We start from the raw sequence: 22,134 nt of genomic DNA, 5'->3' as shown, positions 1-22,134 counted from the left end.
TTTCTGTCCTCCCGGCAGAAAACACATCGTCCTTTGTCCTCTCCAGGAGTCCTCTGCCTGCAGCACTCCAGCTTCCTAAGTCACAGGCGGGACCTCAGCAAACATCCGGGAGAACCACACACCTCCGCTCACTGCAGCTGCCCCCGAATGGGCAGCAACTGAACTCCCTGAGCTTTGCTGGCCGATGGACACATTTCTTAGGAAGCTTCAGGAAGCGGAAGTACGTCTAACTGCCGGGCATGTGACAGGATGGCTTCCTCATCAAGTACGCCCACGTGGGGAATGGAGGCACAAAACGCAAATGGAGGTCCACCTGGGAGAGGAGCACTCACCTTCGTGAGCCCAGATATGACGCTGAAGGTCGGAGCCGTTCTTCATGAAATAGAAATCGCAGTACGGGCACTTCATGGCTCGCTTCCCTATCAGACCTTTCAGCTGAACCCTCCGCCCAAGCACCTCAGAAATAGTGCTCATGGACACCTCTAGAAGGAAAACAGGGGCATCATCAGAAGCCAGAGAGGATCGGCCCCCCGCCCCGAGACGTCCGGGAACCTTGTGACCGCACCCCAACGCCCTGGCTGGTCCCAGCAGCGCTCACATGGTCGATCGAGACGTTGCCCCCCCCAAGTCACGCGACAGGACTCATGCCTGAAAACTGAACCAGACTCTGATCATGTCTCAGATCTAAATACCCATGAGCATAAAATGCAAGGGATAGAGAAACAAGACCATGAGGCACCTTCAGACAAATGCAGGACACGAAATCATGTACGAAAAGCGACCCGGTCCCTCCAAGGAACTGATGTCACGGGAACAAACGTGAGGAGCGGTGAACCACAGGATATTAGAAACTCAAGTGACATAACAAGTAAAAGCAACATGCCTGGGTCTTGATTCACACAGTCCTGTGTCGACTGAGGAAATTTTAAATGAACTAATGCTAGGCGGTAATAAAGAATCACCATTAATTAATTCTGCTGGTTTTGCTTACACTCCAAAAACACCCTGATTAGCATCCCAACTTCTTTTTACAGGGAAATGACCTAAGTGCAGGACCTACTTTAAGATATTCTAGAACAGAAAGTCTGGAGGGCTGAGACACGAAACCGGTCTGACAGAATGCACCCGAGTATGGCACCTGTGGGGGTTCCTCATATCCTGTGTTTTGTGCATATTTGAAGTTTAGACCGAAGACAAAGCATGCCTCACATAGGTTCCTGAGACAGGGTGGCCAGTTTTGAGCGTCCTGGGCTCACACTGGACACAGGGTGACAGACCAGAACGAGGCCATCAGAGAATCCCATAACCTATGTGTCCCACACGGATGAAGGTCTTAAGGCTCCATCTGGTCCCAGATAAAACATGAGTGTTGGCGAACTCTGTTATTTCTTTATTTTTCTTCCGTATCACTTATAATCAGCGAATCGGTGCCCTAGCCCAGGAGCAGATACAAAATAAAGCAGATACAAAGGGGACACGGATGCAGGGAAAGGTGCTTGGCTTACCTGTTCCTCATTTATACCACACACAGTCCTCTCGGGCCTGCCCGATGGGACGCTGGGGACCTGGGGCTAGACCGTAACAATGGCAGCCCTTCCGCAAGGTTCTCACGGGGAGCGAGGGCAGGAGAATGCCAATGACCTGAACACAAGGGTCAGCACACAGAGGGCGGGGATATGGCCCTCCCCCAGGTGAGGAGCCCCCAAATCCTCCCCAAGAATGGGACTCCAAGGAAGAACATAGAGAATGAATAGGAATTAGCAGAGTGGAGGAAATGTGTCCCAGGTGGTGAAAACAGAGGTGTGACAGGCGTGAATACCCGAGCGGCTCGTGCTTCACACCTCCGAGTAGCCAAAGAGACCCATGTGGGGAGACCCGAGGCGACGGTCACTCCAGCTCAGCAAGGCTCCTCAGCCTGCGAGCGCATACCCCTCACAGACCACCATGGTGGGCACCAAACTTTTCGTGGGTTCCCAGGGAGTGGCGTTGAGGTCAGACCTACTTATAAGTGACCCACCCAAAGGCATTCCAAGTGAACACACAAAGGGAGGAGGAGGGCGATGGGAGTGTGGGGAGATCTATCAGAAGACCAAATGAAAGGATAAAATGAAGGAATTAAAACAACTTCCCAACATTAAATTAACGTAATCATTTCCCTCAAATTCACTCATCCTTTCATCCCCCTTTATTCCTATTTCGTGCAGTTGATAGTTTCAAAGTAAACATAAGCCCTTTCAAATTAATCTCCCCTCCAAAACGCATAACCTTACCAGGATGGTTGGTCTTGATGTGCGACTTTATCAATCGGTCTTCTGAAAAAGACTTTTCACACACTGGACAAGAGTAACTCCTTTTGTCCTTAACAGAAAGAGAACATAATCAATGGAGTGTCTCATTCAAACCTGGGCTCCATGGGAAAACCGCCACCACCGCCACCACCGCCACGGCTGCCGCCACCACCGCTAGACCACAGTGCACCTTTGCAAACACAGTGACATGCCGCCTGCACCTGGCCCCACACAGCCTGGGGAGCTCCGGAGCGCAAAAGGGAGGGGCAGGGCTTACAGGTGACGGTCCGCTGGAGGTGGCCAGGCCGGCAGAGCGCAGGGCTCGGCCTCGAGGTCTACCGTGCAGACCAGCGCTGCTCCATGACCCAATGCGTATTATGTCCTCCAGTACTCTCTGCGTGGTGTACGGGGGGATTCACAGAAGTTATTTTACTAAGACTTGCACCACTTTTAATGGACAGGCATCCTGATGCTCACGTTACAGATTAAGACAGGAGGCCAAGGGTGATGAGCCCCAAGTCTGAGAGGAAGAGCCAGTTTCTGAACCCAAGATGCCCCCCCCCACCCCTGCAGCTCCTACGACTCCCAAGGCCCGCCTCCCACTGAGGCTGCGGGTAAGGAGTTCATTCCGCCCTGCTCCCTGCTTCACTGACCCCGCTAACTGCCACGCTATGTTCTCACTATGGGGGAGGCTCTTGTGAATGGTCAAGCTGTAGCTTTTGCTCACCTTTTCCTTCAGCTCACTGTAGGGCTACTTCATATGCCAATTTTCCCCCAAAGGGTGGGTGTTATGGGTTCAACTGTGTCCCCTGCAAAATTCATATTAAAGTCCTAAACCCCCGTACTTTAGAATGAGACCTTATTTGGAAATAGGGTCATTGCAGAAGTTATGGTGGTGGCGCGGGGTTGGGGGGGTGGTGGTGGCAAATCCAACATGACTGGTGTCCTGATTTTAAAAAAAAGGAACTCTGGACACAGACATGCACACAGGGGGATGCCACGTGAAGAAGGCGGCAGAAATCCAGGTAATCCAGGTGACGAGACTGCAAGCCAAGGAACAGAGATTTTGCTGGAAAACACCAGAAGCTAGGAGGGAGGGCAAAGAATAGACTCTCCCTCATGGTCCTCAGGAAGAAGTAACCAAGCCGTCACCCTGATCTTGGAATCCCGGCCTCCAGAACTGGGAGACAATAGCCTACTCGTGGGCAGGGGGCCCTAGGGGCTAATACAGGGGGCAAGCAGACGAAGGGAAAGGCCACAGCCAGCCTCCACCTGGGCAACAGGTGCTTCGGACGGGGGAGAGGGGCAGACAGACAGCACAGGGCACTGCGTGGGAGTTTGCTCCCACCTGCCCTCAGCGTCCCCAAAAGGGAAAACCACCAATGAGGCAGCATTAGCACAAGCTCACCAGGCGGAGAAACACCCATGAACTCATGACGAGTTGCGAAGTGTGACCTATGTTAAACAGCACCAGCCCACAAGAAAGGCAGGAGCCATGGCTGCAAGGAAAGGTTTCAGGCCCTGCGTGTTCTAGGATGTTAACAGTCCCTGCTCACCTTGATGTACAGGAGGACGAGTTCCCACCACTGACTGAGCACCTACAAGGAGCTCGACATTGTACCAAGTGCTCTCCGTGTCTTGTGAATGAGTCAGTCACCCCACAATGCAGTCTACTTACACCAATAAATCATGACAGCAATAGTGACCGTTTCTTAAGGACTTCCTCATGCAGAGTGCTGTGCTCTGCACACCACATCCTACAAGGCATCTGAGAAGCTGTCCAAGGTTCACACCACCCCCAGAGAGCACAGGTGGGTGTCCAGACCAGAACTCTGTACTCCAGAGTTCCTGCTCCTACAAGACAGTGACTAGGAGTATGGACTCACGGCTCTGAGTCCCTAGGTCCAAATCCTGGCTTCACCACTTATTAGCTGGGGAACTTTGGGCAAGTGACTTCACCTGTTAATGTCCTGGTTTCTTCATTTGCAAAATGGCAATAAAAACAGCCTCCTTGCTAGGAGGAAAAAGGAAATTAAAAACACACAAAGTGGACTTCCAATTTCCGGTCCAGCACATAAGAAGCTTGGAGGTCTGCACTCCATCCTAACAAATGAAATGTTGGACATACTGAAAAAGCAACAACTCTTCTTAATCCATTAGATTATAGGGCAAGCCACTGCCCCCCAAGCTGGAGAGAAGGCAGAGAATCATGACTTCTGGGAGCACAAACCCACAAGCAGAAAGCTCTCTGAGAACCAGGACCAGGGGGTAGGGGGTGCATTTTGAAATACACCACAGCATTCTGTTCCTCTTAACAAGGCCTGCCAATTAACCAGCACCTAACCTGCTGCGGTATTATTAGAGACTAAGCTACCTGGGGGAAGGGAAATATCCACCTCCAGCCACCTACTACATCCTTCCACGTGTGAGAAAGGATACTACCAAACCCAGACCCCTTTAGCCATCCTTCCCCACCTAAGGGAGCTGGGGAAAAAAAACGAGAAATACTGGAAAAGTTCATGTCCAGGGGCAGAGGTTCACCAAGAGATGGAGACCTAATCACAGGGCTAGAGAATGAGCCCCCACCCCCACACCTTACCAATACATTAATGAAGGCCTAATATAGTTCTTTGTACCCAGCACATCCTGTCTAGCTTTAAAGGAAGAAAAAAATTATAAGACACACTAAAAAGCAAAACACACAGTTTGAAGAGACAGAGCAAGCACCAGAGCCAGACTCAGATACGGCAAGGATGCTGGGATTACCAGACTGAACATTTAAAACAACTCTGATCCGCATGCTCAGGGCTCTATTAGATGATGCAGAGAGGAGGCAAAAGACGTTGCCCATAATGAAAGCAGAGACATGAACATTCTCAGAAAGAACCAACAAAGAAATGCTAGAGATCAAAACCACTGCCACACAAGTGAAAAATGCCTCTGATGGGAGGCGTAAGGGACTGGACACAGCTGAGGAAAGAATTTCCGAGCTTACAGGTATCTCCAAAGAAACCTGCAAAACTGAAAAGCAGGCAGAAAAGAAGATTGATGGAAACAGAAGAGAATATCTAAAGACTGTAGGACGACAGAAGGTGTAAAATGCATGTAATGAGAATACGAGAAGAAAGAGATAGAGGAAATGAAGAAATATCTGAAATGATAATGACTGAGAATTTCCCTTACGAGATGTCAAATGCCAAAACAGATCCAAAAAGCTCAGAAAACACCAAACAGGAATAATACCAAAGACTCTAAACCGATCATGTTCGAACAACAGTAAATCAAAGGTAAAGAAAAAGTACTGAACAAAGCCAGGGTTGGCAGGGAGGACACCTCACCTCTAAAGAAGCAAAGATAAGAATTACACCCAAGTTCTCAGAAACCACACAAGAAGAGAACAGAGTGAAATATTTATAGGGCTGAAAGAAAAAAAGAAAAACACCAATGCAGAATTCTGTACCCTGCAAAAGTATCCTTCAAAAAGGAAGGAGAAATACAGACTTCCTCAGACGAATAAAAATTAAAGGAATTTGTTACTGCTAAGAACTGTCTTATAAAAAATATTAAAACAAGATAAAGCTAGAAGATTGATCTGCATAAAGAAAGAGCACCAGAGAAGGAAGAAGTGAAGGTAAGATAAAAACATTTATCTTAATCTTAATTGATCTAACAGAAAGTTTGTTCAAAATAATAACAGCAAAATAATAATAATAACAGCAACAATGTATTCAATAAGTTTTCTGTATACATATGCTTATATAAAAGTGAAATAAGTATCAGCAGTGATACAAGGGGTATGAAGAATGAATTGGGATTATTTTGTTATTACAAGGTACTTACACTATCCATAAAGTGGAACAGTGCTATCTGAAAATCAACTTGGATTATATATAAGCGTATACCACAAGTTCTATGGTAACCACTAGAAAAAGTAATAAATAAATAAAATAAAATTTTAAAAGTGTAAGTAATAATGCGAAGAAAGGAGAGAAAATGAAATCCTATAAAATGCTCAATTAAAACTACAAATGAGGGGTGCCTGGGTGGCTCAGTCAGTTAAGCATCTGCCTTGGGCTCAGGTCATGATTTCAGGGTCCTGGGATCAAGCCCCTTGTTAGGATCCCTGCTTAGCAAGGAGTCTGCTTGTCCTTCTGACCCTCCCCCTGCTCATGCTCTCTCTCTCTCTTTCTCTATCTCAGAAAAATAAATATAATCTTAAAAAATAAATAAATAAATAAAACTACAAACAATAGAAAAGATCAGAACATAAAGGAACAGAGAACAAGGACAACAAATAGAAAACACTAACGAATATGATCAATATTAATTCAACTGTATCAATAACCACTCTATCAATGATCTAAATGTACCAATTAAAAGACAGAGACTGCCAAGCTAGATCAAGAAGCAAGATTCAACTATATGTTGGCTGTAAGAAACCCCCTTTAAATCTAAGACATATGCAGATTAAAAGGGAATTATACCACACTAACACTATTCGGAAGAAAGGGGAAGTAGCTTTATTAATTTCAGACAGAACAGACTTCAAGGATAGTTACCAGTTATAAAAAGGGACACCACATAACACTGAAGGGATCAATTCTCCAAGAAGACATAATAAGCCTTAACATGTACGCATCCAACAACAGAGTCAAAAATCATGAGGTAAAAACTGGTAGAGTGGCAAGAAGAAAACGTTGAATCCACTACTTTAGTTGGAGACTTCAACGCCCCTCTGTAAGAAATGGACAGATCCAGCAGGCAGAAAATCAGTAAGAACACAGTTGAATTCAACACCACCATCAATCAACTGGCAATAATTGACATCTATAGATGGCTTCATCCAACAGCCACAGAATACACATTCTTCTCAAGGTCACACAGAACATTCACCAAAATAGACCACATTCTGGGCCATAAAAATAGCCCTCAACAAACTGAAAAGGATAGAAATCATACAGAGTCTGCTCACAGACCCCGATGGATTAAACTAGTCATCAGTAACAGAAATATAGCTGGACCATTGCAAAATATGTACAAATTAAACAGCAAACTTTTAAAAGAACAAGTCAAAGAAGAACTCTCAGGAAAATTTTTTTTTAATTTTAAACTAAATAAAAATGAAAACACAAGTTATCAAAATCTATGAAAAGCAACGAAAGCTGTACTTAGAGGGAAATTTATATAATGCCAAATGTGTAATATTAGAAAAGAAGAAAGACCTAAAATTAACCATCTAAGCTTCCGCCTTAGGAAAGTAGAAAAAGATGGGTAAATTAAAGCAAGATTAAGCAGAAAAAAAAATTGGAAATTAGAATAGAAATCAAATAAATTAAAAATAGGAAATCACAAATACCATATGATTTCACTCATATGTGAAATTTAAGAAACAGATGAACATAGGGGAAGAGGATAAAAAAAGAGAGAAGGAGGCAAACCATAAGGGACAATTAACTAGAGAGAACAAACCGAGGCCGCTGGAGGGGTGAGGGCGGGGGCTGGGCTAGAGGGGTGATGGGTACTAGGGAGGGTACCTGTTGGTATGAGCACTGGGTGTTACGTAAGTGATGAACCACTAAGTTCTACTCCTGGAACCAATATCATACTATATGTTAACTAACTGGAATTTAAATAAAAACTTGAAAATACATACAGATATACAGGAAATCAACAGAGAAAAATCAACAAAACCAAAACCTAACGCTCTGAAAAGATCACTAAAATCATGAAGCCTGAGGCAAAAGAGAGGCCACAAGTTACTAATAAAAGAAATGGAAATAGAAAAGGGAACATACTACTGAAAAGGGGGACATGGCACAGGTCCCCTGAACATGAAAAAGACAGTAAAGGAATACCCATCAATACATCCATACCACAAATCTGACAACCTAGATGAAACAGACCAATTCTTTAAAAGACACAATCTGCCAATACCCCCAAAGAGTCATAATTGTCCTATCTCTAGTTAAAGAAATGGCACCAATAATTCATAATGTTGCCAAATAAGGGGTGCTTCGGTGGCTCCATTGGTTGAGCATCTGACCTTCAGTCTTGGCTCAGGTCACGAACTCTGGATCGCAAGACTGAGCCCTGCATCAGGCTCTATGGTCAGCGCGGAGTCCGCTTGAGATTCTCTCTCTCCCCTCTCCATCTGCCCCTCCCCTCACTCTTAGGCACTCTCTCTCAAAACAGGTAAATCTTTAAAAAAATAATAATAATCTTCCAAAACAAAAAGCACCAAGCGAATTCTACCAAACATGTAAGGAAGAGGGGCAGCCTGAATGGCTCCGGTTACGTGTCTGCCTTCAGCTCAGGTCATGATCTCCAGGTCCTGGGATCGAGTCCTGCATTGGGCTCCCTGCTCAGTGTGGAGTCTGCTTCTCCCTTCCCTTTCCCTCTGCCTCTCCCCTCCACTCATGCACTCCTCTCAAATGAATAATAAATAAAATCTTTCAAAATACCATGTAAGGAAGAAATTATACCAATTCTCTACGATTCCTTTTAAAAAACAGAAGCAGAATAATTGAACTTCCTAACTCATTCTACAAAGGCCAGCATTACCCTAATACACAAAACAGACATTACAGGAAAAGTAAATTACAGGCCAGTATCTCTCATGAACAGAAACACAAAAATCCTCAGCCAAAAATTAGCACATCGAGCCCAACAACGTGTAAAAAGAACTATACACCGCAACCAAATGGGACGTATCCCTGGTGGTCAGGCTGATTCAATGCTCTAAAACCAAACAATAAATCTATCACACCAATAGAATAAGAAGTAAAAACCCCATGCTCATATCAACAGAAATGTAAGAAGAATTTGGTAAAATTCAACATCCATTCATGATAAACAATCTCAGTAAACTAGGAAGAGGCGAGAACGTCCTCAACTTGATAGAGATTATCTAAAAAACAAAGCTAACATCATACTTAATGATGAGAAACTAGAAGTTTTCCCACTGAGACCAGACACAAATCAAGGACCTGTTTACTAAGTGAAAGAAGCCAATGGGAAAAGGCTCCAAATTGTAGGACTCCAACTCTATGACGTTCTGGAAAAAGCCGAACCATGGAGACAGCAGAAGGATCCAGAAGTGATCCAGGGATGACCGGGGGAGCGAGCATGATTTTAGGGCACTGAAACTCTTCTCCAATGACGATAATGGCGGACACGAGTCTTTATACGTCTGTCCACACCCACAGAACGTACAACACCAAGATGACCCCGAGTGTAAACTCGACTCTGGGTGTTCCTCGTGTGTCAGTGTCCACCTGTGGTCTGGGATATCAGGAGTGGGGTAGGTTGTGCCTGTCTGGGGACAGCGAAATCTCTGTACCTTCTGGTCCATCTGCAGCGAACCTAGAAGATAAAGCTTATCAAGAGACGACACACATAAGAGCTTGTTAGCAAGGAGCCGGGACTCTAGGGAGCCCTCAACAAATCTGAGAGATGCTGCTGAAGTGGCTGTGGCCATGTTAACGCAGCTTGGCCTCAGATAACAGACCTGGTGCGGGCTAGTGCACGCCGGGAATCTCCGGGAAGGGGATTCTCCGTGAGCACCCCCCAAAGTCCCTTGTCGATTAGTAAATTGTTGCGGAACATCTCCAGAAGGGGGGTTCCCTGGAGCACACTTAGGAGAATGGTACTTGGTATTCAAAAACAAAAACAACACCTAACAACAGTCCCTCTGAACCATCAGTCCTCCGCCTGCACGTCCCACAAAATGTCTGGGTTCCAAGAGATACCTGCTGAGCTCAGGCGTGCAGGAGTCCAGGCAGCTCTCGTGACACTGTCCTGAGCTGTGGCTCAGCCAGTGCCACAGACTTCCAGCCAGGCTATGCTGGGGGCTCACGCCTTCTCAAGGTGCTCCTGTCACTGTCCTCCTCTACCCTTGACCCTTCCCGGTCACCCCATCACTCCCTGAATCTGCACAGGAACTCGTGCCCACAGACCATTTCTGAAAGACGCCCTGGGCCTGGTGGGCATCCTGGAGGTGGCCTGTTACCACCCCCGCTTGCCCCCAGTGCCCTCATCAGCAGAGATGATGGAGGCATTCAGCAGGGCTTTGAAGGAGTTTACAGTCATCTCCCCTAAGTCCTTGCTATTTGATTTTTTCTTCTTTTAATCTCCGATAGTCTGAAAGCAATTTATCTTAGAGCTTATCAGGGCCCCTCATTTGATGCCTTTGAAGACTGTCAGAAGGACACGGGCAGTGGGACACAGTGGTGGGAGGAGGGGATGCTCTGAGGACTCATTTATTTTTTTTCCCCCAAGTCTCAGTTCCGTACCGGAGATGAAAACCCAATCTGACACAGCAAACTTAAAACGAGCGGTTGTTAAAAGAGTTCCTGGCAGAGGCGGAAAGCACAAGGCCGCCACAGTAATGACAGTCAGGGAGCCCAGCCCTCCAAGTTTGTTTGTGCCCCGTGGAAATGGCCTTCAAAGCAACAAAGGACCAAGGACCCTGTGAAAGAAGAAAGGTGTCAGCAGGAGTCTGTGGCCACAGTGTGGGGTGTGGGCGTGGCCCAGGGCCCAAGCTCAGGCCCCCTGCTCTCACGTCTGGGTGGGCTCCACCTTGATCTTCAGCTGGAGGGCAGGGGCCTTGGCCCCCAAAGCAACTGGGCAGTTCTCAAGTCTGAAACTAGCAGTGGGTGGAGAACACCAAGCCTGCCCCCAGCCACCAAGTGTATGACCTCTCATGTAAGTACCACTCCTATAAGACACGTGATGTCAAGTTTAAAACACAGGGTGGGAGATCGCACCCTGAACCAGCTCCCAGGAATAAAAGCATGGTCATGGGGGTCAAGGGCCCTGCTATGCGCCAGGCATTACCCCGAGGACGGAAGTACGGGACATTACCTGCCCTCCAGCAGCCGTGAGCTAGTGCGAGCTGCCACCACACAGAGGCAGAGAAGGTGACACTGAATTGTGACTGATTTGAACAGGCTAGAAAAAAAGCCTGCTGCCTCCACCACACACACACACACACACACACACACACACACACACACACACAAAACCAAACATGCTCCCTTTGGGATCTGGATGCAAGGATCCCACCGTCCACTGAAAGCAGTTCTGTTCTGCCAGGTGACCCCCTTCAAGCCTGGACCCCGGCCTTGCTCACAGGAAGCTACAATTTAGACACAGGAAACTCTGGGAGCCCGAGGCCTTGGGAACAAACTGTGGACACGCACCCAGACAGGGCCACGGAGAAACCAACTGGTCTGTGACCACCGAGGGGAAAAAAAGACGAATCTGTCAATTTCTAGAAAGCTACCAGAGGTAGCTCCCTCTACTTTCTCTATGATTTGCTGGCAACATGTTACTTTACCTCCAAAAAGTACGAGTAAGAGGTTTTAAATGTGTGTACGCTTGTAGCCAAAAACAGAGCTCACAGTTTTCAAAGGCAGGGACCAAGAGCGAATCTGAAACGTGTGTTGAGAGACCATGCCGCCCTGGCCGGATGGGTGCCGCCTCCACGCCGCGCTACCACCACCGCCCCCACTACTAAGGAGGAGGACGAGCTGGCTCAGACCGGCCGCTCCCCTGCGTACCAGGACCTGCGCCGAGTCCCTCACAAACACCATCTCACTAAATTCCCACAACAACCCAACAACCCAGAGGCGCTTCACAGACCAGGTATCAGAGAAGTCAGGAACGGAAGCCATACCCTGTGAGTGGTCGAGTTAGCAGGTGACACCAAAACGTGTCCTGTCCCCAGGGCGGGCTTGTGCCAGCCACAAGTGCCCTCAGATCGGCTGGTTACCCGTGAGGTCTTCTTAGAAGGAACACAAGCTGGAGAGAAAGGGAAAAGACTGACCTATCGTGAACGTCCACCATATGTTCCATTTCCTACCATTTCACGTTATCTATCAGGAGGAACCTAAGGGCAGACTCCCAGGTCCCCCTCAAATTACAATGGAGGTATGAGCTCAGCGACCTCTCACTCCCATGTGATTCCCATTCAGGACATCATGAATTACATCAGCTGGGTCAATAACAAAAACTTTATTTAGAGGGACCCACCGGAGGTCACACATTTGACACTGCCGTCTGGGACACACAAGCACATACACTGATACATAAACAGACAGAAACATAGAAACGGGGCACCTAAGTGGCTCAGTTGGTTAAACATCTGACTCTTGGTTTTGGCTTGGGTCTTCATCTCGGAGTCATGAGATCGAGCCCCGCACTGGGCTCTGCATGGAGCATGGAGTCTGTTTGAGATTCTCGCTCTCCCTTTGCCTCTGCCTCTCCCCAGACCAAGCCCGCTCTTTCTCTCTCTCTAAAATAAATCTTGAAACATGGAAACAAAGGTTTCAGAAAACAACACTTAACCTCGGGTAGAGGTGTCTAATGCTAGTAATTTCTATTTTATTCTATGGCATTTCATTTTTTAAGAGGTACTTACTAGTTGTGACCCACTAAACTGTTTCACAACTAAACTGTTTCATGGACCATGACCTGCAGACCGCAAAAATGGATCTAAAACTATAAAAAATATAAATTAGAAATTGTGTGGATTACACACACAATTTCTAATTTATATGTCATGACCTTGAGAGGCCAGAGATGGTACCCAGTTTTCATATTACAAATGAGAAAGTGGAGACTCGGCAAATGCCCAAGATCAGGGAGGTGGACATGGGTCTGAGCTACAGCCACCAGAGCCCAAAGCCCCGGCATTTCACATGTTCTTCCCGTCTCCCCCACACAAACTCTGCGCAATGCTGTAAAAAAGGGGGACTGCTCCAGCAACAGCATGAACTACTGTCCTTGGCTGGCTCTCCACATTTCCTTGATGCTAACACAGCCTGGACTGTAAGTCACACTCCCTAGATCCTCAGGAGAGGGATGTGGTGGGAGAGACTGTATGAAATGAACTCACACCTTCTGATCACTGAGCACATTGTTAGCAAAGAGAAGGTTAAGAGTCACAGAAATAGACAACTCAGCCAAACTATCCCAGGGTCCCACTGCAACTAGACTGGACCTGGAGGGAGGCCTATTTGGGATGGGGCAGGGATTCGATTTAAAACTTCCTTAGTTTTGCACTGCATGGGAATCGGGAGTTGAAGACAGGCAAGTGTTGGATGAAATGTGAAAGTCCAACCAGACTTTCCACACATCTGGCCCATCTCTCTGGGGCACAGATAAGAGAACCAAGCCCCAGGCCAAGGCCAAGGTCACAACAGCACCTCTCTCCCAAGTCAGGCGGACCCTGCCCTGACCAGAGTCCTCAGCTCAGCACAATTGAAGGTCATTCGATTCTCTCGTGGGACCCTCACCACAAGTCTGAGAAAAAAGGGTATTTACTGACTCTGCCATTATTTATTAATTACATGATTCCCTTTATACAAAGTCCCCAGCCAGGCCAACCCATGGAACTAGAAAGCAGATTAGCGACTGCCTAGGGCTTGGGGAGGGGAAGCGAGGCAATGTTAGCTAATGGAAGATCTCCCCACCAGGTCAACATTTCCTTGGTAACTTCGGCTTCCTTCCAGAAATAAATTACAGGCTCAAAAGACAAATGTTGTCTAAATTCGAAATACTGGAACCCGTTTTCATAAATGCCATCTAAGTACATCAGCAACAGAGTCCGCATGCTTCATGGGAACGTTTTCAATATCCTGGTGTGAATACAAAAGGCTTCCCCTTGGTGTGTGCCGCCTACTCTCCTGGGAGCTCCCCATCCCCACAACGCCTCTCCCTAGGCCAAGTCCTATTCATCAAACTCAGAACCCCTCCTCCAGGCAGCCCTCCTTTCCCTTCACCTTGACCTCTCCGCGGCAGTGTGAGAAGAGAAGGGGAAGTGTGCTGGCCTCACTTACCCTCCCTCATTGCTGTACTTCTTCCTGTTTCTCGCCGCCCACCCCCCGGAAACAGAGCAGCCTGGAGGCAGCCGGGGGTCATACCCCTGTCTGAAACCCCAATGCCCGGCGCGCAGAGGACGGCAGCTCTCGCCTGCATCGGCAAGCTTCAGGGCACCAGAGCACATTCACCTTTAAAAGTACCTCCAATGGAAGAAATGCAAACATCAAGGAGGGAAATCACACTTCAACAACCTCTAAGAAAGCGTGAGAGTTGATGAGAAGCAGGACACCCTGTTTTTACGAGACCCACAGAGTCACACTCCCTTGCTCCTGCTCCTCTCTTGCGGGAATTCTCAGGGACGTTTCATTAGTGTAGCACGAGACACAGCATGGAAAGCATCCACGCAGCCTCTGCTCTCACGGGACAAAGTCCACCTCCAGCACGTTCCTTCCAACAGGGCACAGGTGTCCAAGAGACTCGCCAGAAGGGCGTGGCTGACGGTCTGCCCTGACCACAGTGTGACCGGGGATGAGCCACTGCATGCCTGCACTGAGGTGAAGGAAATATTCCCACCTCCCGGAGATGGTATGAGAATTATGACAGGGGACCTGGACGACAGGAGAACCAACCATGTCACCACCGTCCCCCATCCCCAACGCGTCTTCTTAAGTGTTGACATTGCAGACACAACCACAGAAAGTTGAGAAGAGAAACATCTTTAAATGCCGCTTTTACCAAGATAAATGAAAGCATGTGAAATTGGGTCTTAAGATCCTAGGATGTGTCCCCAACAGGCCCTGATGACCGTGAGGACCAGGGATGTGGCCAGGAGGCTGAGCATCAGCACCCAGACACAAGAAAATGCCTGAGCTCGACCTAGGTCCCTCTGACACACACAACAGACAAGGAAAACGGGTGTGGCGAAACATGGTCCCATACACTGAAGGGCTCAGACAACTCCCTCTTCCACGTCAGCCTTCAGCCTCTGTTTCCAAGTCTCCTGACGCAGAGCGGCAAGCCCCCAGGTGAGAAGTGGAATAAATGATCGTGATTCTAATAGTCAGTGGCACACGATGCTTACTCCATGTCAGGCATCGCTCTGAGACATCTACAAATATTCTCTCCCCTCACCCTCCCAAGGGTGGGTAAACTGAGGCATGGGGCAGTTATACGATGCATCTTGAAGTCAGATGCATGGCAAATGGGGGAGCGAGAGCTAAAACCCACAGCGTGATTCCTGGTCTTAAATGCCACACCCCAAGTCTGCCCCCAGCATCCTCTCCCCATGCTGGCCTCCCTCCCTCTTGACCTTATATACTTTTCTAGCAAAGTCATCGTAATGATTTCTGCCGCCACAGTTCCCCCTGCCCGAGACAACACTGGAAGCACTAGCAATCAAACAGCAATTCTGTAAGGCAATGGAAAGAGCCAGCCTTGGTGTCCTACTCAGAGAGAGAGAAACACGTGTGGGCACAGGGTCAACAACACAATCACTGAGCCAGGTTCTTGCCAGAACATTCCACCCTATCCTCCCGGGACCACAGGAGATCTATACACACGGATAAACATACACTGTGTCTGCAAGCATGTATCAAACGTGCACACACATGTACATGTGTCTGTGCATATATGTGCAGATATATGGCATGTATATGTAACAAATATATAATTTTTAATATGTATTTCATACAGAAGGCTGCCAAGTCTCAGAAAGGGCAAGTGATTTGCCCCGATATCCACAGCCCGTGCGAGTGCTAGAGATGCTATCGGCGGGCATCCAACCCCGAAGCACAGGTCCTGACCCTCCCCACCGCACCTGCAACACCCCGACTCCACCCATTAGCCACAGAAAGTGCCACAACATGAGTGATTTCCGTGCCAGAACACAGTGGAAGTACGCCGAGTTTCCAAAGCCTCCTTCTGTGCTGCGGTATGAAAAGGAACACCATTAAAGCAGAACCACACCTGGGGCCGGGGTGGGAGGGAGGCCTCCTTCAGAACCTGCAGAAGGCTCAAATCACACTCAGCTGTCTGCGCCTTGAGTAACGTGAGAATTTGTAAGAATAAACATTCATTCATTATGTTACACCACCTTCCAAGAATTAAACAAGTTTTATCGGTATGAATCTTAACAGCCTCTTGGATTAAATTATCACTTTTTTTTTTTTTTTTAATAAAAATGCTTTACAGTCAATGTCTCGCAGATGGACGACAACTACCGCCCCCCGAGGACGACAGCGGCCGTCCCTGTTTACCACGCTCTCCCGGCGAACCCAACACCACCTGCCACTGCCCACGCCCCACACAACGGAGCCTCTCCACTGCCAGCGGCAGCGCATGTTCCTCCTAGTACCTCTGTCACTGATAACTCTCTACAACATCGTTTAAGAAATCCTCACTTTAGGGGCGCCTGGGTGGCTCAGTGGGTTAAGCCTCTGCCTTCGGCTCAGGTCACCATCTCAGAGTCCTGGGACTGAGCCCTGCATCGGGCTCTCTGCTCATCGGGGAGCCTGTCTCCTCCTCTCTCTCTGCCTGCCTCTCTGCCTACGTGTGATCTCTGTCTGTCAAATAAATAAATAAAATCTTTAAAAGAAAAAAAAAAAATCCCTCCTTTATTTCTGCTCTGCAGGCTTCTGTAGTTTCTGATGCTGAGAAATCTGCACAGGAAGGAAGTTTGTTCACCCAAACCATTCTGCGACCTCTGAGACCATCCCTGCATAGGGAACCCCAGGGGAAGTGTTCTGGGAGGCGCAGCACCTGCTCACACGCCAGTGCAGGAAGCAGGACAGCGCCCCAGGCACCAAGGGGAGAGAGCGCCGCGCTCCCGGCGTGGCCGTGCTACTCACCAGCTCCGTGTGGACCTTCAGGTGGGCCTGCAGCTTGTATTTGTCCGGAGTGTTGTAGTCGCAGCCGTCGGTGGGACACTTCAGCAAGATGTTACTGTGCTTCTGAATGACATGGCGCTTAAGGCAGTTTTTGGTGATGGAGGAATAATGGCACTGGGAGCAATGGTACAGGTGTTCCCGCGTGTGGGTGCGCACGTGCATGTCAAAGTGCACCTGGTACCAAAAAAGTTTGCCTAAAAAAACATCGTCACATGAGAACCAGGCAATTTCTTTTATATTGAATTTTATTTTTCCCGTTACAATTTTTTTCTTCTCTTCTATATAGCTCCCTCTCCAGCCTGTCCAGGTCACCCTTCTCACCTTCCTCATGTCTGTCTGCAAACTACCTTCCAAAGGCAGGAGGCTGTAGACCTAAAGGTGCTGCTACATCTGCATGACGTCAGAACGGGGGTGGTGAACCAGTGTTTCCTGAGGACCAACGAGAGTGCCCAGGACGGCCGTGCGCCTGCGTAGTCAGAGCCTCTACGCTCTATGGACACCCGGGCCAGAGCGGGGCCTCCTAAGTCTGGGGCCGCCGGCTCTCTGGGAGACTCAGAGGCCAGGCCTGCACCATGAGCCAGAAGGGCTCTATTCGGAGCTCCCGACAGAGAGCCACACGGACAGCATGGCCACAGCTGAAGCTACACTTTACACCTGTCGTGAGCCAGGAGAGCAATTCTCCTTTGGTCCTGTCTGGCAGAGGTTGTGCGATAAACCACTGCACACGTGGGACCACACAGCGCAGCTGACTGTCCAGTCCCCCTGGCTGTCCCCAAGAGGCTCCACGAGCGAAACTGGTAAGCAGGAGGCCACCTGTTGCTATCTACAGATGACAAAGGGTAGCTCATTTAGAAGCGGCGCTTTGCAAAGAGACACGAGCTCGAATCAATCACGAGGCGACCCAAAGCGAGCCAGGGACGGCCGGGGCGGCCGGGCAGCCAGGGACGGCCGGGGCGGCCGGGCAGCCGGGGCTGGAGCTTAAGCGGCTGCATGCCCGCTCCGCCTCTCCTTACCACAGTATTCACACTCCAGGTCCCCGTACACCTTCCGGATCCTCTCACACAAGCCAGTGTTCATCTGTCTCTTCTGCAAACCATCCAGGATCTTCAGGAACGCACTGATGCCAGCCCGGTGCTCGGAGCCAGGCGTGCACGAGTCAGACGGGGGCGGGACCGGGTCCCCTCCACCCGCTCCCAGAGCAGGGTCCGAGGCCTCATCTGGGTTTGACCTGAGGCGCTTATCAGGGTCTGGCCCCTCGGGGACGGGTGCAGCTGCTTCCTGCCCCACCCTCGGGGGGCTCTGGGCACCCTGCGTATGCTGGTTTGCTTCCGCACTTCTGGCCTCCGACCGCAGCGGTGGGACTTCTGGGCCCCGAGCCTGGGACGAGGCTCCGCACGGGGCACCCACGGTCTCCTCCGGAGCAGCACACGCCTCAGCAGAGGAGGGATCGTTCTTCAGCAAAAACCCATCGGAAACCACCGAGTGTGAACGAAGGTCCGCAGCGTCCACGGCAGCTTCCAGCTCACAGGGTGGCAGGACAGCGCTCTCGGCCTGGGGGGCGGCTAAGGGCACAGGCGGGACAGGCTCCTCCACGGGGGCTTCCGGCTCCTTCCGTCCCTCCCCAGGCTGTGCATCTCCCGGGCCAGCCGCCCCCTTGGGCTCAGTCCCCCCCTGGAACACCAACTCCTCCTCCGTGAGCGGCTGGCCCCCCAGGGCTTCGGGCTGGATGTCCCCACCAGGCTCCAGGAGGCAGAAGCTCTGGTTGATGGAGCTGGTGAAGACCCCCGTCTCCTGCACAGCCCCATGCGCCTCGCGGATGTGGGCGCGCAGCCGGATGGAGCTGACGAACTTCTTGAGGCATATGGCACAGACGTACACGAAGGGGTGCTTCCTGACGTGCAGCTCCAGCGCCTGGTACTTGGTGGCCCCGTGGCCACAGAGCTCGCAGGCAAAGGGCCACTTGTCCCCGTGCACCAGCATGTGGCGGTCACGGTCCAGCTCGTTCTTGAACTTGCGCTCGCAGATGTGGCAGTCATAAAGCAGCTGCCGCTTGCCCTCCCTGGTCATGAGGCAGAGCTCGTCCAGGGCCTCCTTGACCTTCTTGTCCTGCGGGTCGTGCGCGTCTCGGATGTGCTTGATGAGGTTCTTGACGTCTGAGTACTTCTTCTTGCAGAAGCGGCAGTGCTGCTTGATCTTCTTGTGCACGCGCTCGATGTGCACCTTGAGGTGCCCCTTGCTCAGGCAGGTGAAGGAGCAGTCATCGCAGGCGAACTTCTCGCCCGTGTGCTTGCGCAGGTGCACATTGAGGTTGGCTTTGATGGCGCTGGCGTAGCTGCACTGCGGGCACTTGTAGGGCTTCTCGTTGGTGTGGATCCTCAGGTGGGCCTGCAGCGAGTGCTTGAACTTGAAGACCTTGTTGCAGTACTCACACGTGAAGATCTTAAGCTGGGTGGGCCCGAGCCTAGAAACAGACGACAGCACCGTTACCGCTGGGATGATGCACCTCCCTAACGACCTCGGATTCCTTCTTAGGAACCAAACACCAAAGGCTCACGGTCAACTAAACGGCCCTGAGCAGGACTGCGGGGCCGAGTGTGGGTCCCTGCTCTCAGGGTCTCCCTGGCTGGGGGAGAGCAGACAGGTGAGCACGTGTTTGCACGCCCGCGTGGCCGGTGTGGACAGAAACACGTGTGGGGGACAAAGAGAACGAGACATCCAACCTGCACTGGGCAGGCGGGCAATGCTGAAGGAGCTGAGTGGAGGCTTGCAGGAAAAGAAAAGGGAGGCAAGAGGAGAGAGAGAGGGAAGAGGGAGGCATCATTCACGACGTACACAGCAACCAGCTGTGCCCCAAAGCTGACCTGGACGTATTCCGGCTACGTGACCAGTCATTACGGGATGAGCTCTGATGGCTCCGTCAGACCAGATGCGATCTGCTTGGGCCTGTTCCAGCGGCAACGGTCCACACGTGCCTGCTCCTTCAACGAGCTGTCGGGGGTGGGGGGGGCGCTGCCCTTTGCTGCCACTCATCAGTGAAAGACCCTGCATCCCCATGTCCTCGCAGGGCAAGTGAACTGGCCTTTCTGACTGGGGACCTGGCCGTGGTGCGATGAGCTCTGCGTCTGCCCTTCTGGCGACAAAGGGTCTGCCAGTGAGCAGAGGTGGGGGCACGTGCTCAGCTAGGCAGGCATGCGTGGGTCTGGCCAGCAGCAGTCAAGGACTTTGGGGCTGGGGGGGGGGGCACGTGTTGATGTGCATCCCGCCAAATCCCCCACAACGTCATCAGTAACGGAGCTGATGCCCCAGTCCCCATTGTCCTCCCCCTTCCCCACGGCTAGTTCAGTGCTCACACGGGGCAAAGAGGGCTACTGTTCAACTGTCATGTGTTAACCTCGTTAAGTCACTTATCAATGACTGTCCTTTGTGAGTACCTGCCGATGTGTTTCAGGCACTGTGTCAGACTTTGTGTCCGTGATGGAGAATAAAAGCATGGTCTGCCTTGTGGATCCTTTCCCTTTCGATATGGCAACGTGTATGAGATGCTCAGAACAGCTCACAATTACTGAGCAGGTAGTACACCAAGCCTATGCTACGTATTTATTCCCAGCCCTACTGTTAAACCCACCGTAAGGATGACAAAACAGAGTCTCTGCCCGAGGTTATACAACGGGTAAGCAGTGAAGCCAGGACTGGACCCCAAGTGGACTGAGCCTCTAGAGCCTGCACACAGCTCCTCATCCTCTCTAAGGCCTGCAAACACCACGCCCGCCACTGCCGTCCCTGGTGTGACCGCACACAGGGAGAAGGTCCCCTGTACAGGGCTTCCAGTGCCCCAGTACAGCCCTGCCTTGTTTCTGGAATCAGAGAATGACCGTCACTAAAGTACTGCAGCAGGCAGCAGGGACAGGAATTCGCAGACGGGCCAGACAGGCCGGTGAGGCTTCCTCTCCTCTGTAACTGGTCCCTCTGGACGTATGTCCAGGTTGTCCACGAAGGTCCTGGAAATACTGATCACCACTTAGCACTGTTAATCAGACACCATTAAGCTGTATCCACCATAACTGTGAAGTCTATATTTACGGAACTATCCATACAACTGTATTTGATCAACACGGGTTGCCTTGTCTTTAAATTAAAAATACTTAAATCGATTGTAGTTCATAAACACCAGAGGATACCGTTCACATAATGTAATTAAAATATTCAAATCTGAAAGTCAGTACTATGCCTGCATGCTAAACCCAAGGCTAATTTCAGGAAACTAATTTGGATCTTTCTCAAATGACAAAGAAACCCAGAAGGGGATAGATTTCATTGGTATAAAGAAGAGTGGAGAAAGAAACCCTGGATTCAGAATGTTAATTAAATAAACAAATCATGGTATTTTCTCCTCTAATGCAAGATCTAAATGGTTTAGGAGAATCTTCTGCTCTCATTTATTTTTTTCTGTATCATTATGCAAATACCTGATAAAGCCCTCGGTGCCCAGTTTCCCGCCAAGGATAACGAGCGTGATGAAGATGCAGGGCAGCCTGCACCGGGCTGCCAGGCGCCAGCATGGCTCGCGATGACCGTGAACTGAGCGCAGCGTCCACAGGACTACTGTGTCATTTCACTCCGGGAGCTCCCCTGCAGGGAGAGAGCCACTCTCGCCCCTGCATTTTAGAGAGTGATCAGGCAGAGCTCTTAAAGGTCAGACCCTTGACGCGGTTATCTGACGTCTGGGAATCTAATGGAAGATAAGAATACAAAATTGGAACAAAGGTGCTCAGCGCACAACTTCTCACAGCCCTGTTAGGAGTGGAAAGCTGCCCACAGGTCCCAACATAAGGAACTAGTTTGCTTGCACGTTTATTTTTTCTACTTCTGTCACTCATTTAAGAAAGGACTCCAGGCGCTGGGGACACAATAGAGACAAAAACAAACACAGCTCATGGTCTCTTGGAGCCCACCTTCCAGAGGAAGGGATGGGCCAGATAACCACCATAGAAATGGGCAGGTAGGGACCACAACCTCCCTGTGGGGATGGGAAAAGACAGAATGATGCTTTCTGAACCCAGACCAGGGCAGACTGATCAGTCTCGTGGGCAGGGCAGGCTGTCCTGAGCACTGAACATTTGAGCAGACAGCTAAGGATG

At 49.8% G+C, this 22,134-nt stretch overlaps 1 protein-coding gene across 1 annotated transcript in view; it reads right to left on the bottom strand.

Annotated features, from left to right (window-relative positions):
* ZFAT (zinc finger and AT-hook domain containing) overlaps window positions 1-22,134 on the bottom strand; it is a 180,439-nt gene that overhangs the window by 87,460 nt on the left and 70,845 nt on the right. The window contains exons 6-9 of the mRNA XM_032873487.1: window positions 18,010-19,457; window positions 16,958-17,190; window positions 2,271-2,358; window positions 333-482 (exon numbers count right to left, since the gene is read on the bottom strand). Coding sequence (XP_032729378.1) covers window positions 333-482; window positions 2,271-2,358; window positions 16,958-17,190; window positions 18,010-19,457 — 1,919 coding nt within the window. The remainder of the gene's footprint in view (window positions 1-332; window positions 483-2,270; window positions 2,359-16,957; window positions 17,191-18,009; window positions 19,458-22,134) is intronic.

The sequence above is a fragment of the Lontra canadensis genome, unplaced genomic scaffold (genome assembly GCF_010015895.1).
Source record: "Lontra canadensis isolate GAN:19392208 unplaced genomic scaffold, GSC_riverotter_1.0 scaffold49, whole genome shotgun sequence".
Taxonomy (NCBI): domain Eukaryota; kingdom Metazoa; phylum Chordata; class Mammalia; order Carnivora; family Mustelidae; genus Lontra; species Lontra canadensis.
Note: the sequence above shows the minus strand (reverse complement) of the source record. Positions and strands in the feature narration are given on the sequence as shown.